The sequence below is a fragment of the Neovison vison genome, chromosome 8, assembly GCF_020171115.1.
Source record: "Neovison vison isolate M4711 chromosome 8, ASM_NN_V1, whole genome shotgun sequence".
Lineage (NCBI taxonomy): Eukaryota > Metazoa > Chordata > Mammalia > Carnivora > Mustelidae > Neogale > Neogale vison.
The window spans coordinates 92370066-92393200 of NC_058098.1; the positions used below are offsets into that span (position 1 = coordinate 92370066).

Here is a 23135-nt window from a genome sequence, read left to right on the forward strand (position 1 = left end):
ATCAAATAAATATATAAAATCTTAAAAAAATAAGATATGCATGCCACATGATTCCATTTGTGTAACATTCATGAAATAACAGGGAGGGTGGATTAGGACAGGGATTGAGAATGAGAGAGAGCATGGTGTAGGTATAAAGAGGTTAGCAGGAAGGAGTCTTGCAATAGTATGGTTGAGTAGCTTGATCATCGTGGTGGTTATGCCAGGCTACACAACAAGACTGCATAGTGTGCATACACACATAAATGAAGGCACGTATAGCTGGTGAAACTTTAAAAGTTTTATGGGGTATACCAATGCCATTTGTTCATTTGAGTGTAGTTCTATAGTTATTTAAAATGATAACACGGGGGAATTAAGGGAGGGATGCACAGGACTTTCCAGTACAATTTCTTTGCAACTAGGTCCAGTGGACCTAGAACTATTTCAAAATCAGTATTAAAAATTAGACTCCGGGGTTGCATTGATCATATATTCAAGGAGTATATGGGTAAGCTTTCTGCCAGAGGTGAATAGGACACAGGGGTCTATGGTGTGCAGTGTCATCCTAGTTATTCAAGTATTACCAGTGATACCAAGGAGCAAAGTGCAGGTGGAGGGCAGGCATTGGATAACCAAGTATGTGGCAATGAAGTGACAACTGTAGTGATTTATAAAGACTCTAGAGCCATTTGGTTCTTATGGCCCAATAAGGAAATTTAGGGGAAAAGACAAAGTTATAAACAGATAATTAAAACTGGCTCAGAGAACCAGAAAACCTCTAAGACAACTATGAAGGAATTCCCCATCTGGTGTTACAGGGCACATGTAGGTAAGGAGCCCCTGACAGGACACATTTCTCTTGGGAAGCCACTAACCACTTAGTAGGTGATTGACTATATTCAACCCCTCCCATCATGGAGGGTATAGTGTTTTGTCCTCATTAGGAATGTACCCATTTCAGGTATGGGTTTGCCTTCCTTAAACTTGGGGCTTCTAATAGTACCACCATTTGTGGACTTAGCGATGGACCTTATCATGGAAGAACACCCAACATCACTTTAACAAGGAGACACACTTTTTGGTAAACAGACTTGTGGGCCATGTGTTCATGCCCATAGACTTCACAAATTTTCCCATGTGCTCCATCACCCAGAAGCAGTTGGCTTGATAGTTAGAATGACTTGAAGACTAGTTATGGCACAAATTGGAGACCAGATCTTGGGAAATGTGAGTTCTCCCATAGATGGTTTGTATACCTTAGAGGCCAATATGTGGACCCATCTCACCCATGGTTGGAATGTATGGGTTTGGGAACCAAGGAGTAGAGGTCAGAGCGCTCCCCCTCACTATTACACCTACTACCCCACTTGAAAGAGTTCTACCTCCCAATAAAATCCAGGATTGTTAGTTCTTTGTGACCTTGGCCTCAATCTTTTTGGAAGTGCAAGTATCCAAGAGAAGAATGCATATACCAGACATAAGGGCATGACTCTAATGAACTGGAAGCTGAGACTGCCCTTTCACCTTTTGGGGTTACTCATGCCACTGAACCACAGGAAGGGAAAAGGTTTGTTGTACCCAATAGGATGATTGATCTTGTTTACCAGGAGGAAATTCAGTTGCTGCTACACCGTAGGAGCAAGAATGACTATGTTTGGAAACTAGAAGATTCATGGGAGTGCTCCTTCTGACTCTTTGGCCCAATAGTTCCAGTCAAAGGATAGCTGTGCCAATCTGATAATGACAAGACCAGAAAGGTCTCAAATCTGGCCATGCTTCGTGCTGGCAGAGGTTAAGAGGAAAATGGAATGAGTAGTGGAAACATTCAACTGTGATTATCAACATAGGCCTTGTTACCAGATACAAAGAGACTAGCAACCATGTTATATCATTCTTTTTTTCCAAGTCTTTCCCCCATCATTATATATATTAGGTGTAACAAACTAAGAATGCTCTGACAAGCATCCAATTCTAAAACCACCAAGAGGCTTGAGTATGAGTGAGGACCAACCTCAGAGCCTATGCATGATCGGGACGACCTTGGAGGGAAAAGTGTTCTCAAGTGTTAGGGGTGTCAATAGGATCTGATTTCCGGACCAGATTGGGCAAGAGAAAAGCAGCTACGTAGTACTGTGACTGGGTAGAAAACGCCATAGTATGCTTTGTTCTGTCGTTCTCAGCAGGACCTTTGGCTCAGTCCTATTTTTCTCAAGCCAAATATTTGAAGAACCTCAAGAGACCTTCCTCAGCTGACTCCATAAAAAGGAAACTCTTGATAAGGGTGAGGATTTGACAGGGTCAAGGAATTAAGTGGGTGCTCTGGCTTTGGGAGAGCCTGTTGTAGAAAGGCCGAGCCCTGTAGAAACAACAGGGTTTGGGCCTTGAAAACAGGTCATCACCCCGGCCAGCCTCCATCCCCAAGCATACCTTCTACACCTGCTTCTCCAACCAGTTCTTTCTTGCTGGTCAGGTTAGGGTTCCACGTAGCAGGTCCCTTCTTTCTCAGCTCATCTTCTGAGAGATGGAATTGTCCCTAAGATAAGTCAAGACATTACCAGATGCATATCTGGGAGTTAGTGTGACTTCCCCATATGTTCAGAGAGTGGAAGTCTCTCCTTACCACCTCAGCTTGTCCTTGCACTAGAATCCTCATCTCCATTAACCATATTCTCCCCGTCTCCTTGAATCCTCACCTAGAGCCTTTCTTGCATGAATTTTGGTGAGGATTTCCATGCAGGGACACATCTTCTTGATCTACAGGACTCTCTCTCGCCTTCTGGTATTTATGCTTCTTTGAACTAAGGGTACCTTAACACACGCCTTTGTTGGGTTTGTATAAGTACCTCTACTGTTAAAACCCCAAATGCTTCTGCTATGGTCTGAATGTTTGTGTCCCCCAAAATTCATATGTTGAAATCCTAACCCCTGAAGTTTAGGGAGTAGTAGGAGGGGCCTTTGGGAAGTACTGAAGTCATGAATGTGAAACCCTCATGAATGGGATTAGTGCCTAAAAAGAGGCCCCAGGGAGATGGCCAGCCCTCTGCCTCCATGTGAAGATCCAATGAGAAGTCTGCAACCTGGAAGAGCGTCCTCCCCTGACCATGCTGGCACCCTGATCTCTGCTTCCAGCCTCCAGGGTTGTGAGAAATACATTTCTGTTGTTTATAAGCCACCCAGTCTATGGTATTTCATTACAGCAGCCCAAATGGACAAAGAGAACATGCATTTTTATAGATGTCAGAGGCCGTAAATATTGTGGCTTCATTTCTAAAGTTTTTTTTTTGTTTTAAATTTAGTTTTTAAGTAATCTCTACACCTAATGTGGGACTCAAACTTACAACCCTGATATCAAGAGTCAAGTGCTCAGGGCGCCTGGGTGGCTCAGTGGGTTAAGCCGCTGCCTTCAGCTCAGGTCATGATCTCAGGGTCCTGGGATCGAGTCCCACATCGGGCTCTCTGCTCAGCAGGGAGCCTGCTTCCCTTCCTCTCTCTCTCTCTGCCTGCCTCTCTGCCTGCTTGTGATCTCTCTCTGTCAAATAAATAAATAAAATCTTTAAAAAAAAAAAAAAAAAGAGTCAAGTGCTCCATCAAGTGAGCCAGCCAGGTGCTCCACTTTTCTCAAGTTTTAATCCTATGAAATACTAGTTACACATTCCAATAATAAATAGAGCTAACACTTATTGAATGTTCACTATGCACCAGGCATATATATTATATGCAAAACACTGTGTTAGATTTCTCCAGAGAAACAGAACCAATTATATAAATATATATATATAAATATTTATATAAAGAGATTTTATATATTAACATATAAATAGATTTATTATGAGAGATTGGCTCCTGTGATTATGGTGGCTGAGAAGTCCCATAATCTGATGTCTATAAGCTGGAAGCCCAGAAAAGCCAGTGGTGTTGTATGAGTACCAACCCAAAGGCCTGAGAACTAGGGGAGCCAACTAAGTCAAAGGTGGGAGAACCAGGAGGGCTGATGTCCAAGGACAGGACAAGATGGATGTCCCAGCTCAAGTAGAGAACAAATTTGTCCTTCCTTTGCCTTTCTTCTCTTCAGTCTATTCAGGCCCTCAATAGATTGGATGATTTTTGTCCCCCCACATTGGTGGGGATGATCATTTCTCAATCTACTGATTCAAATGCTAATCTCTTATGGAAACAGCCTCAACAGACACCAAAATAATGTTTTGCCAACTCTCCAGGCATCCCTCAGCCCAGTCAAGCTGACATAAAATTAACCATCACAAGCACTTATACTATGAGGCAGGACAGTCTTAGAGTTCCCATGTTCTAGATAAGGAAACCAAGGCTCAGGCAAGTTAGGTACTTGCCCCTAAGACCATCAGCGAGTGAGGAGAGCTCATACTTGAACCCAGGCAGTCTGACTCCGGTGTCATCCCTTGACACATGCTGCCATTGTTCTCTTTGCAGTTCTTAGCTGAATATTGTCTCATTCACCTCCCTCCTCTTCCCAGTGCTCTTTTTTCCAGTTAAAGCCAATCACCAAACATAGTCTTCTCAGTGCTTGTGAAACATACTTCATCTGGATTCGAGAGGGCACTCATCTGGCATTTTAGGTTATGATTCAAAGAGCCAAAGCCTTTTCTTCGATCCTTTCTCAGTCAGTGGTTCCCGGTCTTTGGTCTGCAAAAGAGTAAGTGGAGAACTTCTAAAAGCCAGAATCCTTGGCAGTTTGCAGAGATTTTAACTCAATAGATCGAGGAGTACAGAGGGACCCAGGTGTCTCCGTTTTTTATAAGAAGATTCTGATACAGGAGACCTCCGGATTGACCACACTGGAAACAGTGACAAGTCAAATCTTCACTTCTCTTGATGTCCTTTCTTTCCCCAAAGTCCCAACCTTTAGCCAAGGAAGAAACACTGAACACCAGTTTGTTGCCCTCTTAATTCCTGGAAATGTTCTGTAGGCTTTGTGGTGTTATCTCTCCATGAATGAAGAGGAATTCTTTGGTGTGGAGCTTCAGAAAGCTCCCTGCCTCATCTCTGCGCCGAGAGAGCACGAACCTCTCACACTTGCTTCCCATCTATCGGCCTCAGCTCTGCCTCCGCTCTCGTTCTGTACCTTAGTAGGGAACCAGGAACAACCAGCACCGGACCCTTCCCCCTGCTGGGGCCTGCAGCAAGTTTCTTCACATTGGCTAGGACTGGTGCATCCCGGGGGTGTTGTGGCCTCTTCCACAAGATGAGATAACGTCCCTCGAGGAGAAGTTGAAATCCTATTCCATTCCACACTCCATCTGTTTCCTCAGAAGCTCTCTCTGTCTCTCTCTTTCCTCACTCCTTCGCTTCCTCCTTCTCTCCCAGTGTGTGTGTGTGTGTGTGGGGGCTTCCTTTCTTCCAGTCTAGAGACGCCTCACCCTCTGAAATAAATTCAAAAGGAGAGTTGTGCACACAGATGGACCTACTCGCACAGTCCCAGAACTGTGCTCTGTGCCCTTCAGCAGACAAGCTGTTTTCCACCCCCTGTCCCTAGGGGAGACATTTCAGGGGGAATTTCACACCAGAGGGAACCTATCCTCCATTCTGAATACCCTCCTTTCAGGCCAGACTAGCACCCACGCCTGAATGGATAATAAGAGTTTCTACTTATCAACTGTTTACTAAGTGTTTATTATGGGAGCTTCTCAGGAAGGTCCCTTTCATGAGAGACTGAAACGCTCTGAAACTACCATGAGTTTTTTTTTCTCAGATTAAATGACCAGAGTGTGATCAGGGTCTCTGGTTCTCAGGGAGCTCCGCAAAGATCTGAGTGGCAGAGAACAGAGAAATCATGTACATTTTCCAAATTACCTCTTTTGTCAAAAATCTGCTCTTTTTTTTTTCGTTCCATTTTCTACTGGGAAATAAAATCAAACTTGGTCCTTGGTTTCTCAAGGAGGGTGGGGAGTTGACCTTCCTTTATGTGCTCCATGACAGTAAGCAGTCGGAGGGCTCCAAATGCCTGTCCTTCTCAACAATGATCCGATTGCCTTAGTGGAGGCTCAGTATTCGTTTCCTGTGGCTGTTCTTACCAATTGTCCCAACTGTAGTGGTTACAACAGCAAATTTATTCTTTTGTAGTTCTAGGGGCCGGAAGTCCAAGGTCAAGGTGTGTCTTTTTTTCCAGAATGCAGAATTTTCTCCACTTGTCCATGCATGTGGCTTCTTCTGAGCCTCTAGTTTCATTCAGCTCCGTTCCAGCCACACATAGAGGCTAGCATCCCTCAGTCTCAATTACAAATTCTTGGGAAGAGATCATCTGATTGGTTCAATGTTGAATCAGGGGTCTTTCCCTTTGCCAGGGATTGTCTCAGAGAACGTGGTTCTTTGAAGTACAGAAGATACCCCCAAAAATGTCCTACCCATTGAAGAATAAAGTTGAGGTGCATACTTAATAAGAATTAATTTCTGGGGGTGCCTGGGTGGCTCAGTGGGTTAAGCCTCTGCCTTCGGCTCAGGTCATGATCTCAGGGTCCTGGGATGGAGCCCCGCATTGGACCTTCTGCTCAGCGGGGAGCCTGCTTCCCTCCCCATCCCGCCTCGCTGCCTACTTGTGATCTCTTTCTCTGTCAAATAAATAAATAAAATCTTTAAAAAAATTGATTTCTGTACAGATTGACCTGTGCATAACAAGTTTGAAGAGAGGGGTGCCTGGCTGGCTTAGTCAGTAGAACATGCAAGTCTTGAGTTGAGGGTCACGAGTTTGAGCCCCACGTTGGGAGTAGAGTTTACTTAAAAAGTTTGAACAGAACCTGCTGCATGAATAAATCATGTAGAGAAGTTACAAGGGGAATGTTTAACCTATAAAGAAAACTGGTTCTTGTCCAATCACTTTAGTCACACCATATTTGCAAGCAGCTAGGTGCTTCTGAGATCCAATTTTAGCTCTGTCTTAGAACGGCTTCATGTTACGTTATACATCTGAATAGAGCCAAACTGTACTTCTTTAAAAATAGATGCCAATTTGGGCTTTCCCTGTATCAACCGGGCTTCTTGCCCTTCTTCCCAATGAAATTAAATTTTATTTCCTTCTTGGTACCCTTCTCTAAAATCTGAATCTGGCAAACTCCTGACACATGCAAGGCACCCTATGAATAAATGTTGGTTAAAGGAATGAAAAACGAGTCAATTACTTCATCCAAGCCAAAGGTTTCTCTTCTCCAGCCACCTATAATGGCCAAGGTTAGCAGCAAGAAACCTGATCTATTCCACTTGTTTTGCTTCTTCCTACTTCCTACCAGCTTGGCTTCAATTCTTCCCAACCCCACCCTCACCACCTTGGGCAGAGTCCCCATCCTCTCCCACCTTGACCCTCTGCTGGAGCTTCAAACTGATCTTTTTGGCTTCAGTCTGACCCCTTGCACTTCATTCTCAAAAACAAAAAAACCACTCAGAGAGAGCTACTGAAGAGTGAACCCCATCCTGCTGTCCCTCTGGGGGACACAGGCCCTGTGTGGTTCTCTCAGCGTCACCTCCTCCATCCCTCCCCATCCCCCCACCCCCAGCCTGCTTTCCACAGTGGTCTTTCTCCCGGCCTCCCCAGGGCCTTGACCCAGAGCATTTCCTTTCCCGTCTCTAGAACACCCCTTTCCCCTGCCCCGACCTCAGTCTTGCCCAGCGAACTCCTAATCATCCTTCAGATCTCATCCCAGATAGCTCTCATGGTCCCTTAGATTACAGGAGGGCCCCATCCTCTGTCCTTTTCCGCACTGACAGATTTGTAACGGTATATGATTGGCTTGATTATTTCTTAAGTGTCAGTTGCCTCTTTCCTCCAGGACCATGGAAAGAAACTCCTTGAGATCAGGGACTGTACTAGTTTTCTTAAACTGCCATAGCCATATACCACAGACTGGGTGTCTCTCTATTTTTTTTTTAAAGGTTTTATTTATTTATCAGGTACAGAGGAAGAGAAAGAAGAGAGAGCACAAGCAGGGGGAGCAGCAGAGGGAGAGGGGGAAGCAGGCTCCCCGCTGAGCAAGGAACCTGATACAGGGCTTGATCCCAGGACCCTGAGATCATGACCTGAATTGAAGGCAGACGCTTAACCGACTGAGCCACCCAGATGTCCCAGACTGGGTGTCTTTTTTTTTTTTTTAATTTTTTTTTTTAAATTTATTCGACAGACAGAGGTCACAAGTAGGCAGAGAGGCAGGCAGAGAGAGAGGAGGAAGCAGGCTCCCCGCTGAGCAGAGAGCCCGATGTGGGGCTCGATCCCAGGACCCTGGAATCATGACCTGAGCTGAAGGCAGAGGCTTTAACCCACTGAGCCACCCAGGCGCCCCCAGACTGGGTGTCTTAATAGAAATTTTTCTCACGGTTCTGGAGGCTAGAAATACAGGATCAGGTTATTGATTGGCAAATTCAGTTTCTTCTGAGGCCTTTTTTTGTTGGCTTTCAGAGGGCTGCCTTCTCACTGGATGCTCATGTGGTCTTTCTTCTGTGTGCAGACCTCCCGCGTGTCTCTGTGTTCAGACTTCCTCTTGTCATATCGGATTAGCCCCCACTCTTGTTTTAACTTCATCACCTCTGTAAAGGCCCCAACTCCAAATACAGTCATATTCCTAACTCGGGTTTGGGGCATAGGAATTAATATATGGATTCTCAACATGTGGAATTGGGGCAGGGGGTGGGACACAATTCAGCCCCTAACAGGAACCAAGCCACTTCTGTTCATCATTGTGTCCCCACACTCAGGACAGTACTTGGCATGTTGTAGGACTGGATACATGCCTGTTCAATGGACGACAGCATTTCAACCCCCCCACCCCCCATATCCTCTCTTCCCCCACTACATAGTGTGCTAGAGGCAAAGAAAAGAGGAGGCACAAGTTGCCGCAGGAGGACCATAGGTGACCACGGGACATTATAGACCTTTCAGAAAGTCTTCTCTCCGCACCCCCCCCCCCGCCCCGGCCCCACAGGCTATGGGACAAAACAGCTTTCTGTTCCTGCCCTGGGTGGGTGTGTCCTACCTCCGTGGGTAGGGAGAAGTTTTGCTGACAGCTGCACACCCATCCAAGTTGCCCTCTTTAGAAGGTGAGTCACCCAACTTCTGGGAGTGCGGATCTACACAGCTCCCAGAAAGCGGTTTAGCCATAGGGACTAGGACCTAAAAAAAGGCAAGTCCTGCAAACTTTATCATTCCAAGGCTGAGAATCCAACCTAAGGAACTAGGAGAAGGAGCCCCAAATGGGCTTATATTCCAGTTTTTTTTTTTAATATTTTATTTATTTATTTGACAGAGAGAAACCACAAGTAGATGGAGAGGCAGGCAGAGAGAGAGAGAGGGAAACAGGCTCCCCGCTGAGCAGAGAGCCCGATGCGGGACTCGATCCCAGGACCCTGAGATCATGACCTGAGCCGAAGGCAGCGGCTTAACCCACTGAGCCACCCAGGCGCCCCTATATTCCAGTTTTTAATATAAAAAAGTATGTCCTGCCATTATAATAGTGATGTATAACAATGGGAAAAAGCTATACAAAATGATGTAGCTATTGATAAAACTGTCTATGAAAAATTTATAATGATGCAAGAAAATATTACATGGAAACAGGACACAGAACTGCGTATACATTGATCTCAGAAATATAATAAATAATTTACACACACATCTTCAGAGGAAAAGCCTGAATTGGTAAACATCCAAATGTTAATACTATTTTTTTCAGACTGAGATTTCTTTCCTTTATGGTTTTGTATTAAAAGTAACAGGTGTTGTTTCACAGCCAAAAAAAAAAAAAAAAAAAGGCGAGGGGGAGGCGTGGAGGGAGCAGAGTTTTTAAGGCAGCCAGAATAGGCCGGTCAATGAGATTCCTTAGCTCTGGGCTTCTCCGGAAAGCGCTGTCCGTGCGCCCGCCCTCCACCTGGTTCTCAGAGCTGCGGGCTGAGTCGGACAGAGAGTGCTCGAACGCTCGCGGCCGCGGGAGGAGGCGACGGGCTTGGCGAGGCGCGCGGCCAGGGGTGGGTGGAAGGTCGGGGGAGGGACTCAGCCTTTTCTCCTGTCGCGAGCGAGATCTGGACTGCGCTGGGCGTCCGGAGCCCTGGGCCAGCCCCCGGCCATCGCGGCCGCCGCCCTGTCCGCTGTTACCCGGCCAGGTGCAAAACGCCTTGTCATTGGGAGAGTCTGCGGTCGGAGCATTGAATTACAGCTCAGCCGAGCCCGGGTAGGGCGGCGGGGCTGGAAGATGAGCAGAAGCCCCTGTTCTCCGAGCGCCCACCGACTAGCGGGGTAAGCGCGGTTGGGGCGGCGACCGGGTGTAGCCCCCTGGAGCAGCGCGGGGCTGGCCTGGTTCTCTTTAAAAGCAGAAGATCTGAGCCAGGGGCCAGCGATCACAACCGGCCTCCCTCCTTCAGCTTTCTCCAGTTAGGGAGACCCACCAGCTGCGCCTCGATCGTCCCCGACCTTCCCCAGCCTTCTCTGCGCCCTTGGGCACACGGGGCCCTAACTCGTGCCAGTCATGCTGAGGGTCTTCATCCTCTATGCTGAGAACGTCCACACCCCGGACACCGACATCAGCGATGCCTACTGCTCTGCGGTGTTTGCAGGTAGGAGGGTCCGGCATCCCCTCAGGCAGGGAGGGTGGGGGTCTGTGAGGGGCCTCCTGGACCTCCACCCAGGGAGCTCCGGGATGGGAGAGAAGAGACTCCATGAGCCGGGCCAGACTGACTTTGGGTGTCTCAGAGACCGACATCCTGGGGAAGGGGCGACCCAGAGGGAAACCGAGGCAAGGAGAGAAGTCGTTGAACTGCACTTCTCTGGGACCTGGAAACCGAGGCCAGGTTGGAGCTACATTGGGCTTGGAGGAGGGGGCACATTTCTCCTCTCACTCTTCTGGATCTCTTAAAAGAGGTCTTTCCTTTCTGTGGGCAGAGAAGCTCTCTACTGCAGGGATCCCCTCCTCTGTGCGTGGAGGGCTGGGTCTCAGGCCTATTTATAGCCCAGCTGTCTTCCCAGCCTGGGCCTGGCAGCTGTCCTAGGCCCCAGCTCTCTATCACAGGCTGGGTTGGCTGGCCTGGCCCCTGGGGGCAGAGGCACCGCCTACCTCTCCAAGGATCCTACTCTTGCTTTGTGCACAGGGTGGGAGAAGTTAAGCAGCTGGTCCAGCTAACACCAGCACCAACCTCTAGGAACTTTCTCCCCTCTGCACTCCCCTCCCACCAGACTGGAACTTGCTGGGGAGTGGTATCTGGGGAATGCTATCTTCATCGTCCTTGAACAAAGGAGCCTGCTCCCCTATCCGGTTGGGACCTCCCAGAGTAAAGCCTTCCTATGGTCATGAGTGGACTTCTCCTCCAGGAGGTGAGGGCCAGGCCCCATCTGTTTACCTGGAAACCCCTCAAGGCTAAGTCAGAGCTGTGGGCTACGCAGCTGAGTCTTTGGGTTTGGAGCCAGCCTGGGGGAGAAGGATCAGGGTGTGAGAGTCCAACCCCCACTAACTGGATGGGTTTGCTCTTTGTCTCCATGACTTGTCATTTTCCTTCTCTTCAAAGACCTGGCTTCATCCCAGGCCCCCCGAAATCCTGGCAACAACTGGTCCCTGGCCTTTCAGCAGAGCTCTCTTTTCGAGCTCCTGGATCTTCGTGTTCCCAGACGCCCATATGCACACGTATTCCCAGACACATGTCCACCCAGGAGTGCCTGTGACATCTCCAGGGTTCCAAGGGGTACAGGGTTAGAGAACCAAGGCATGTGTCCACAGCAGCACACACCGATGTGTCCTAACAGGCACATACGCCCACATAGTCCCAGATATGAAATCTGGGGTTTCTCAGGGAGGAGTCCCTGAAGGGGCCTGTAGCCTGGGAAGCAGCCTGCGCCAAGAGGATAAGGACAGAGGGGGAGTGGGAGGTGACACTCCAGCTGTACTTCTTTGCTGACATTCAGCTTTGACCTGTTTTCGACCGGTTTCCCACAGTGGCCTCCGGACATGAACTTTATCCAGGTGTTTCCAGGGGGAAGACAAAGGCATGAATGGGGGGCCTCCTCACTTCCGCTGCATCCTCAGCACTAGGCAGGCCAGGCCAGCGGCCTCACGGAAGGCCTGGGCTCCTCGGTGCTCAACTCCAGGGAGCACCATTCCCACTGTGAATGTCCCCCTGACTGAAGGGAAGGAGGGTAGTGTCACCGTGGAGGGAGGGGGGAAAACCCTGTATATTGAATGGCTGCCTCTTTCTCCAGCATCCCTTGGTGGGAGAAGAGACCTAGCCCAAGGGCTGAGCAGGCTTCGTGATGGCATCCTCTAGACCTGTCCAGGCTTCAAAGAACCTCTAGGGGGGGCCGCCGCCTCGCCCTGCCTGTGTCCTCAGGGGTCTTGCCTCCTCTGATGCCCATTCAGTCAACCACATTTTCCTTCCCTGATGGCAACCCCCATCTCCCCACCCCCCGACCCCTACCCTAGCACACACATACTTGCCTCATGCTGTGAAGTACCCCCACACAGGCCAGGCTCTGAACCCTAGCAGGAGAAGGGAAAGAATGAATAATGTATGGGAAAGCACTTTCTAACCCCTGAAGCGCTTTGCCCACAGGGATGTGGCTGTCCGTGGGCAGTCTTCCCCATCCCCCATCCTTCATCCTCCATCCCTGTCTGTGACCGAGCCCCTCCCCACATCTGCCTGATGTCAGTCCGCATTCTTGCCCTTTGCCTGCTGCCTGGCTCCTCTGGGTGGGCTCCCCCCTTCCCTGAGGAGAAGGGAAGTACGTTGTCTCTTGTTGACAGCGAGTGCCCCCAGAGGAGGCTGGCTGGAGCCCCGCACTGCCAGTCATGGACGTCACTGCCAGGCAGTCATGGGGGAATGCAGTGCCTCCCTTCCCTAGCCCTGGACACATTCCACCTCCTGCACTGGCCAAGCTCTTAACCCATGTCCAAATTTGGCCTCCCCACAGCATTCAGGCCTGCTCACTCTCCTTCTCTCAGCCAGGGCCTGGTTAGTGAATGATTACACAGAAGGTTCTGGTCTCTCAGAGCGAAACAGCCTTCTGGGAAGTATTCCCTCACCAGTGAGCCTGGATCTGGCCTTCCCAGGCCCTTTAGGCTTGGGGCCCACAGAGCCTCTCCTTTGGCTACCTGATTATAATATCCCAGAACGACACCCACTCTGTGCCCGCATAACTTCATTTCATGCCCACTGCAGCTTTGTGAGGCCAAAGGGCAGGGATATTATTTCCCTTTAGAGATGAGCAAATAGGCCCAGAGCAGTACAGGAGCCTGGCCAAAATCACACAGGGGTCAAACTACCTCCCATCCTCACCCCACCCTCCCTCTTCACCGCCCTCTGTTGTTCTCAGCACCCATGGCTCATGAATAAGAAAGTGCTTTGGAAAGCATACCATGGGCTGCCCACGGCCAGGGCAGCCTGGGCCTGAGCCAGCGGGGGGTGGGGGGGGTGGGGAGGTGGGGGGAGTGGGGGGGTAGGGGTGGGGGGGGGTGGGGGAGTGGGGGGGTGGGGCGATGGGGGAGGGGTGGAAGAGCTTGGGGTACCCAGCATGGGGCTAAGTCAAAGTGGGGGGCATATAGGGAGTGTCTTATAGGCTGCAGGGAGTGCCTATAAGACAAAGGACCAAAACATGGAGGATTCTGAGTCTAAAAATGTGTATTCATCCCAAGGAGAGAGAATGGGCATTCATTAAGCACGAACAATGTACCATTTTCAGAAGCTGTTTCTTTAAAACCCCACAACAACCCTCTGAAAGAGACATATTTAACTGATATCCAGCTTACTAGGGGCTAGGCAATGTTCTACATAGAACTCATGAGCTAGATCACGTTCCAGCTATATTTTGTACCACGCACTTTATGTAGACCTTTGACCCTCCTCCCAAACATATATAATAGCAACTAGTATGCTCTCACTTTACAGACAAGAAAACTGGCACAAAGAGGTTAAGTTATACACTGGTGAGTCGTGGAGTTGGGAATCAAGGCTATGCGCTCTGGCTCCAGAGCCCCATCTTTAACTACTCCACCATCTCCTTTGGGTCTTAGCTTTGATTTTCAGGAGACAAGCGGGAAGAGGTGGAGGATCAGGATTTGTCTGCTCACACCATACTGCTTGGCACTCAATACATATTAAGTATTACTGTTATATAGGATTTTATATATACATTATTATAATTATTATGACAGCTGATATGTATTGTACAGGTACTAAGAAATCACCTCACACACCCAAGGAGACTCTCACTACCATTTTTACCTGGTCATTCCAGTCGTCAGCTGTCTGTCCAGCTGCGGTCCTTCCAGACTGGGCACGGTGGAGTCAGTGGTGAGCGGCTATCCCCTCTGCCTCAAGGGACCCTGGTCTTGTCTCCTCTGGCTGCCCCTCCTGGAGCAGCCCCTTCTGAACTGAGGCATTGGTCCCGCTGCCTGATGTCTGGCCGTGACATTCACCATAGTCTAGGTCTTTCTGGGAACAGATAGGTATCCCTCCGGTGACTCCTCAAGCCCACAAACCTCAGTCCCTCTCCCCAGGCCAAACTCAGTCTCCGTCTCTGCTTCCCGTACGCTGGTCTCTTTCTGAAACTGGTTCATTAGAATGAAATGGGAACCAGGAGAGCGCGAGCACCTCTTGCAGACCTACTGTGTGCCGGCCAATGTGCCGGAAGGGCCACTGTTCAGTTTAATCCTCCCAGCAGCTCTGTGAAGTATCATTTTCTTGATTTCACGGTAGTGGAAACAGTCTCTGAAAGGTCAAGTCATATGCTTCAGGGCACACAGCTATGCAAACTCAGCTTCCAAACAGGTCCCCCCGCCCCCTGATAACCTCACCGTGGCTCCTAAGCTGGTGCCATCACAGAGGTCCCGGAGTGGCCTGGGGTGCGGAGGCGCTGTCCTTACCTGCAGCGTCAGGTGGGACCAGACCTGGCTGCAGGTGAGCTCCCACTAACTGGGGCCATGAACACGAGAGTCTCTCTCACTCACCTAACGGTTGATGTGTGGGGAGTCCTGGACGGTATGGTTCTGACCCACAAGGCTTCCGGGACCCTGGGTCCTTCTGTTTTGTTGCTCTGCTATCTCCAGGGATCCCCTTGACAACATGGTTGGTGACGGCTCACCGTGACAACCTATCCTGCTGCATGCACAGGCGTGCCCCTTCCCAGACAGTTCCCTCCTGCTCATCTCTTGGTCTCATCATGGCCGTATCTAGCTGGGAGGGAGGCTGGGAAATGCAGTCTTTCTGTTTGGCTGGCTATGGGTCCAGGTAAGACAACGCAAAATTTCTGTGAAAGAAGGGAAGAACATAGGAGGGAGACGAGTTGAGGTCCCAAGACCCTCTTATGAGAACTGCGTTCCTGATACAAGTCTCCTTGGGAGGAAGCCCCCTTTAGGCCTCAGCTGCACTAGAATGTCAGCCGTCTCATCAGAGAGAAGTGAATGGCCACCAGGCTGGGCAGCTGGAGGTTAGGGATGGGAAAGAAGCCTCAGGAAGTGTCCTGGGCTCAGGCCACCAGCTGCTGATTTTCTGGTTTACAGAACAGACGTGTGGAGCTTCTGTTCCTTGGACACAAGCCAAATGTTTGTACAAGTCCCTTGGAATATTCCTCTGGAAATATTAGATAGGCTCCCTACAGATTTCCTGTGCTGTCTCTGACAGATTAGGGCCGGAGGAGGTGACAGGGAAGTAGCATGGCCTGGAATCACTGTGACAATGATTAAAAAAAAAAAAAAAAAAAAAAATCCTAAATCATCGCATCCAAAATTCCTCCAGGGGGCAGTACTGACCTCCTGGAGAACCATTGACTTAACCTCATCATGGGACTTGAAGGGCCACTGGGGAGCCAAGTCCACAGTCCACTGTGGTGACCCCAGGCCGGCTCCTATTGTGCACAGGGAATACCCAACCGACTGAAACGGCCTTGGTCTCTCCCCTCACCTGACTCCACCATCCAGCTAGACCTCACACAGGTGATTACACTTAGTGATTCCCTACAATTACAGGGAGTGCCAAGAAGGAAAAGTGTGGCTGTCCCATTGTTCGCCAGAGGGACCCAATCTGGACCTTGATGTCAGAGATGGCTTCCCCAGGGAAGCCATCTGTCGCTTAGCGATCTGTCATCCTTAGCTGAGGCCTAAGGATGAATGGGGGTGGTCCTGGAAAGAGAGAGGGGAAGGCATTTGTGTGCAGAGGGGACAGCAGAGCTCCAAGTTGGAAGAAAGCTCTGTGTGTTCCCCAAATTGAGAAAGAACTGAAGCTGGGACTCAGAGTGAGGGGTGGAGTGGCCTTTCCCAGCGGGTAGAGGTAAGGGGTCTGGGCTCTATTTCAAGAACGAGGGAGGCCTTTGAGTCCTCATGGTATTTGTTTTAGGATCGGTAATGGACTGGAGGTCCCAGGCAGGAGAGGGTAGTAGAGGAAATGGCTCTGGGGAGGCGTTTGGATGTTGTCGGTGCACCGATGCTGCTCAAGTGAGGGGTGTCAGCAGGGAAGACTCAGGCTTCTAGTAAGTGAAATCTTGCCTCAAGTAGACTTTAATAATAAACAACCTTAAAGTGATCTTCACTCCCAATACTTGCCCCTTGGAAGGAACTCCCATTGTGTACTAGGCCCCGGCTTGATCCAGAGACCTGATCCGGAGACAAGGCGGGTTTTGTACCGGCGCTGGGCCTGAAGGTTGCTGTCCGGGCTGCGGCAGGGGACCGAGGGGGCAGCCGGAGGATCTCTGTGCTCCATGGAACAGTGTCCCTTGGACAGACACCCCCGCCAGCGGAGACGAACGACCCCAGACTGCTTGGGGGAAGTTGAGAGGCGGGTTCGCGAGGGCTCGGGACCCAAGAGAACGGCAGCCTAGGCCCCGAGGAGGGTGGTAATGGGGAGCGGCGCAAGGCCCGGGCTCAGGGTGCCGCGTGTCGCTGCGTCGCTTCGCACGCTCGTCCAGCGCTCGCTCCAACTAGTTGTTTGGCGCAGACACTCGCGTTCCTGCGGCCGGATGTCCCTTCCTCCCGCTTTCGCTCATTCCTCCTTCGCCCCGGTTTAGCTGCGCCTGGGGAGTGCGGGCCCGGGCTGGGCGCAGCCGGCTGCAGAGCCGCGGCCGCCCGCGAGGTCCGCACGGGTGCGCTCGGGGCTCGGACGAGCGGGGCGGCGGGCTCCGAGTCGCCACGGCCTGGCGCAGCTGTGCCCCCGCGTCAGCGGATCTTCAGTCTCTGGCCCGCGGCGACGAGCCGCCGAGGGGGACCGGCGCCCCCACCCGCGCGCTTCTGACCCCGGCCCCGCCCTGCCCACCAGCTGCAGGACGGGTCGGGGCGGGGGCCGGGGTGGGGTGGGAGAGGGTCCGCCCAGCGAGTGTCCGGTGTCCTCCCCGCGGCCGCGGCCAGGCGCGGGGACTGTTCCGCGGAAGCGCAGCGAAGGCGACAGCTCCCTTCTGGCACGGGTGCCGCGGAGCCGGGCGCTCGCTCGCTGGTGCCCCGACCCTCTGCTCCCGCTCCCGCTCCCGCTCGCGTCCTGCCCGCGCGCCCCTGCGCGCCCCGGGCGGCTGAACCATGCTGTGCTGCCTGCTGGTGAGGGCCAGCAACCTCCCCAGTGTGAAGAAGGACCGGCGCAGTGACCCGGTCGCCAGCCTGACTTTCCGAGGTGAGAGCCCCGTGGCCTTCGTTCGGCCCCGCGCCACCCGACTCTGGGCGCGCCCGGCTGGGTCTGCGGCCACCGCTCCCGCAGTAACCCTAGCCGACCGCACAGGGACAGCAATCTCAGCTCTGCAGGGAGGACCGGGAGGATGAAACCGAGCATAGTAAACACCATAGTGCTCTGAAATTCTGAAACACTGAAACACTGGAAGGGCCGTAGTAAGTCAACAGTTCTTACTTTCCTAAGACCTATATGGAGAGGTAATAAAGTTCGAGCCCTTACCGACAAGGCAGTGGGGATAGGGATGGTAGAAGAAAGATGGGTGCAGAATAGAGAGAGGAATCAGGATCACTTAGAAACTGGGCGGGTAGATGGTGTGTTTTTGAAACTGTCTTGATTTCATTCATTCATTCATTCACTTATTTGTTCACCCATTTTTACTGAACCCTGTCCGTATTGAATCACCATGTCTCAAAGAGCCTATGCCCCTACAAGGGGTGCTTGGACAAGAGAGGGTGTCTCTCTCTGTAGCAACGGAGGACTTGAAACTCCTATTCTCACTGTGCACCTTTAACCCATCCTCTTTGAGGCAGACATTCCCATGGGAGGAGGTGTCTCAGGAGGGGCAAAGGAAAGAGGAAGGATATGTTAAAGTTAAGAAAAGGGGGGCACCTGGGTGCCTCGGTAGGTTAAGCCTCTGCCTTGGGCTCAGGTCATGATCTCAGGGTCCTAGGATCCAGCGCTGCATTGGGCTCTCTGTTCAGCAGGGAGCCTGCTTCTCCCCCCCCCCCCCCCCCCCGCCACCTTCTTCTCTGCCTACTTATGATCTCTCTGTGTCAAATAAATAAATAAATAAATAAAATCTTAAAAAAAAAAATTAAGAGAAGGAGCAATGGCTGTGAGTCAGGACCCCAGTTCTGCAAAGACAGGTACATAAAGAGAGGATAAGGGGTTTCTCTCTTACCAGGAAGCGTATCCTGTGGTTTTGTGGAATTAAAATATACGTGCCTCACAAAATATGGTCAAAAGTAGAGGGAAGAGTGGCTGGTGTTTTCATGTGATTTGAAAACTGTGAGGGCACCAGGGGGCTCTTTAGCTCTGACCCATGACCTCCATCTGGTCCCCAAGTCCCTCAGAATAATAATGATCATAGATGGTAGACACAATTTGGCAAAGTGAGAACTCTTTGCTTTTTCTTCTTTCTAATGAGACAATTTACATTTTTTAAAAGATTTTTATTTATTTATTTGACAGACAGATCACAAGTTAGGCAGAGAGGCAGGCAGAGAGAGAGAGGAGGAAGCAGGCTCCCCACTGAGCAGAGAGCCCGATGCAGGGCTCGATGTGGGGCTCGATCCCAGGACCCTGGGATCATGACCTGAGCCGAAGGCAGAGGCTTTAACCCACTGAGCCACCCAGGTGCCCTGAGACAATTTGCATTTTATCCCTTTTTTGAAAAGGTGAGTGAAGACATTTTAGAGAATGTTGCTATTTTCATTAACTAGTGATATTCCTGGGAGCCTACTATGAAATGCAACTTCATGACAAGGTTGCTAGCTTGTGTGCCTAAGCCATTCCCTTATAGAAATTGTGGGTCTACCCTTGGGGGGGGGGAAAGAAGTTCTCTAAGGATCTTGAGACCAGGGGCCTACAGCAGCCTAGGTTTCTTGGATGCTTTGGGATTCACAGCTCTCTTTCCCTGATTCTGGAACAGTCTTGTGGTAACTCCCAATCTCTCCATTCTGCAGATAAGGAAATGGAAACCTAGGCAAGTATATGTGTCCAGGTCAGTGGTCACGACAGGGAGTGCTTGGAGGGGGCAGTGCCCTTGAGTCAGGAAGGTGACCAACTCTGTTGAGGCCCCTCTCGGCTGTTGCCCTGGCCTGGGTACCCCATGCAGCTGCTGTCCACCTAGTGTCTGCATTCCCCACCCTTTGTTATTTATTTTATTGATAAGCTCATAGCAAAACTGAAACATAATAGACTGTAACATCACCCAACTATTCAAAGTCTATTGCTTTTTAAGGCCGTGGTGCAATACCACCGTCTCCAAGAAGGTCCCCAGGATTCCCCTGGCATTCCTTAGTCTCTTCTCTCTCTGTGTAGACAACAACTTGCTCCGTCTACTAGAGCACTCACCGTGGCCAGTCTGTGCTCACACTTAGGATGCCGTGACTCCTTGGGATGGCAACCTGTCCTCTTTTCGTCAGGATGCTGGGTACCAGAGACACGTGGGTGGTCTGGAATGTTTGCATTCTTTCTGGCCCAGGCTCTGCCATCCCTCAGAGGTGCCTCAGACCCTCATGCAGTCTGGGGCGATGGTCCTCAAACTTTCCCGTGCCTGAGAATCCTCTGGGGAGTATGGTTGCAAGAGAGATTCCTGGCCTCTGACCCAGGAGGTCTAAGTGACCTGAGGCTCAACACTTAACATCTACTTGATGCAGAATATTTGGGAACCACACCTTGAGAGAAACTGATGCGGGAGTTGGTGAAACGTGAAATTAACACCATTCTTTCCCCCCTCCCACCCCAGAGGCTGTTCATGCTGATGCTTGGGGAGAGAGGTCATTAGAATCAAACCCAGAATTGACAGATCATTCCTTCTGGGGTGCTCCATCCAGCTGCACATCAGAATCATGGGGAGGGCTTTAAAAAAGACCATGGCTAACCTCTATTCCCTCCTATCTTGAGTTGCTGGAGGGGTTTCTAAGAATTCTCCAACATTTCAGATGTGCAGTCAGGGGTTTGAAGGCTTGAGCCTGATCCCCTCCTGGCATGGAGGGGGCTGTGTCCTGCTTGCAGAGAACCAGCCTGGGCTGTGTGCTTGGCTTCCACTTGAAGCCCGAGATGCATGGGCTCGGCCGGCCTCACTTTCCCTGCAGTTGTTCCCAGGGCATTCCAGGCAGAGATGTAATTTCAGGACCCATCTCCCAAAATAGACTATGATCTCTGGTAGGCTGGACTCTGAGGGCACTTTCTGGTTTCTCTCTCTCAAGTGTTCGGGCTGGAGGCTATTAATGAATACTTGTCATTCCTTTGTTCTTGTATTAATTAAATAATTAGTGAACTAGAACTCCCATGAGTACCTGGGCTGTGGCAGATAGTTTTGCCTGATTATCTACGTGAATGAGCAGCTTCATTTCCTATAGCATTTAACCATCTGTACCTCTCTTCTGCCCCGCCCACTTTCCACCAGCTAATGTGAATATTTATATCCCTCCATTTATGCATTTATTTCACTGAACAAATATTTATTGAGCACCTACTATGTGCCAGATGCCAGTCAAGGTGCTGGGGATACATCCAAGAGCAAAATCAGATCCTCTTTCCGCAGGCGCTCAGACATCTTATTTCCTTAAGGGTGTGATCTCCTGTGAGCTGGCTTGGTGAATTTCTACCCTGCTTCACCCAGGCTCACCAGCAAGAAACGGGACTCATTACTGCTCCTTCTCTTCCCTCAACCTGTTGGGGTCTCTTTTATCTCTCCATCCTCCCCTCCCTTCTGACTCCTGGAGAGGTCTCTGGGCTCCAGGCAGGAGCCTGGGGGATCTTCTAGAAACCTCTGAAAATGGAAACACTCCTGAAGGACATATGTGACTCCCCTGTAGAGGGAAGGTGGGCTGCAGGGCTCCGGACTCACCGAATCTGGCTTTTTAAACATTGAAAGTGACTTTAAAGCATTGAAAATAGCATTCTACTTTCTTTTTGTGAATACAGTATCGACTCAATATGAAAAAGGACCAATGACGGAAAGGTGTGACACAAATAGTAAAGAATGGCCCCAAATCCTGGTACTTCGAATTAACTTAGCAGTTTGATGTATTTCCCCCAAGATTCTTCTTTCCTCTTTTTCAAAAAAGCAATTTTAGTTGTGAAATTTAACATCCAAGTAAAGTACACACGATATAAATGTGTGCTTTACTGCACTGACTCTCAGACATTTTGGGGTGTTGCCACTGGGTGAGGTGGGGGTGGAGGTCTGCTAATGGAATCTAGCTGGTAGGAGCCAGAGAGGCTGCTAAACATCCCATAGCATATAGGGCTGCCCCACAACACCCACAACAAAGAATTATCCAGCCTCAAATGTTCATAGTGGCAAGGTTGAGACACCCAGCTGTAATGAGTAAATGAAGAGGGGGTAACCATGTATATTACCCAGGACAAGGAATATAACCTGGCCAGCCACCACCACCCCCAGAAGACCCAGACTCCTTGCCTTCCTCTGTAGAGGTAATCCCATCCCATATTTCTTTTTTCAAATGTTTGAATATTTACATTTTCTTTTTTTAAAATTTAATTTAATTTTTCAGTGTTCCAAGATTCATTGTTCAAATATTTATATTTTCACTCAACAATAATAAACCAGGGGTATCTCTCTATGTCAGTAAATATTCTTTGACACACCTTTTAAAATGTCTGAATAGTATTTTATTATAGGGCTGCACCCTAATTCAGTGAATGAATCCCCTATGGATGTGTACTTCGGTTATATCAAATTTTTTATATTTATAGCCAGTGCTCAAGTGATACTATCACTGTAAGAAATACCATGGTGATGAAATCTTTGTCTGCATATTTAATAATTTTCTTTGAGTAAATACTGGAAGTGACATTGACATGTCACAGATTAAAGGTGTGTGTAAGGATTTGCTGCATTTCCCGAATTGTTTTCCTGAGTACCTGTACCAACTTTACCTTCTCATTAGCTGAGTATGAAGGTGTATTTTCCTATAATCTTACTAACACAAAACATTATCATGCTTTCCTAGTCTTCTTTAACTATATCTTAGGTTCAAGTAGTATTTGTGATATTTCAATGTCATTACCTACTTGCATTTATTTCTTACTGAATTGCTTTTTAATTCACCCAGTTTTTTGTAGGAGGAGAGTTTGTTTTTTTCTTAGTTAGTTGCAAAGTGCTCTTTATATATTAAGGATGTTAATATTTTATTGTAGGTATTTCAGATTTCTTCTGCACTTCTAATTGGCCTTTTGAGTTCAAAAGGGGTGGAATATACCCCTCTCAGAGCGTATTCCATCACATCTGCTTTATCCAACCACCACCACCTCTTCCTGGCAAGCTGTTTCCTGGAAAGGGTAGTTTCAGTTAGGATTTAGAAAGATGGATATTTGGGTGAGAAATTGAGGGTGAGAAGAGCAAGACACTTTTCTCCTTTCACTTGCCATTGCCTTTTGGTTTTGTGTTTATGCTTTGAACTTTTATCCTGTTTTTTGTCCCATGGATATTCTAATGAAGTCACAACAGAATGCCCCAAACAGAGCAAGTCCTCATTTGTGTCTGTGGAGTAATCAAGGCAGCCTGCAGGATCTTCAGGTGCCGAGAAGCTTCTTTCAGTAGATCTTGTCTCCTGACTCATGGGCAGAAACAGCGTGTTTCTCTCTCTCTGGGAGTCTGGGACACCCCATCTCCTATCCTTCTTTCTGGTCTGTCTCCAAATGAATGGCCCCACCAGCCACACTTGCATCCATGTCAGAACCTGAGATATCTTCTGCTCTCTTCTCCTTTTCCTCTTTCCCACCCAGGCGCTGGTCAGCGGGCCCCAGACCTGTAACCT

General features: G+C 49.5%; 1 protein-coding gene across 20 annotated transcripts in view; it reads left to right on the plus strand.

The window, feature by feature from the left end:
• The first annotated feature begins 9988 nt into the window (after positions 1 to 9988).
• DYSF (dysferlin) overlaps positions 9989 to 23135 on the plus strand; it is a 204696-nt gene continuing 191549 nt past the window's right edge. For 11 of the 20 annotated variants that reach the window (XM_044261345.1, XM_044261347.1, XM_044261351.1 and 8 more), the window contains exon 1: positions 17475 to 17565. In XM_044261345.1, the coding sequence (XP_044117280.1) occupies positions 17475 to 17565 (91 nt within the window). Of the gene's footprint in view, positions 10229 to 10353; positions 10546 to 17474; positions 17566 to 23135 lie in introns of those variants that run through there. The other 9 variants (XM_044261353.1, XM_044261350.1, XM_044261359.1 and 6 more) reach the window with 2 other exon arrangements.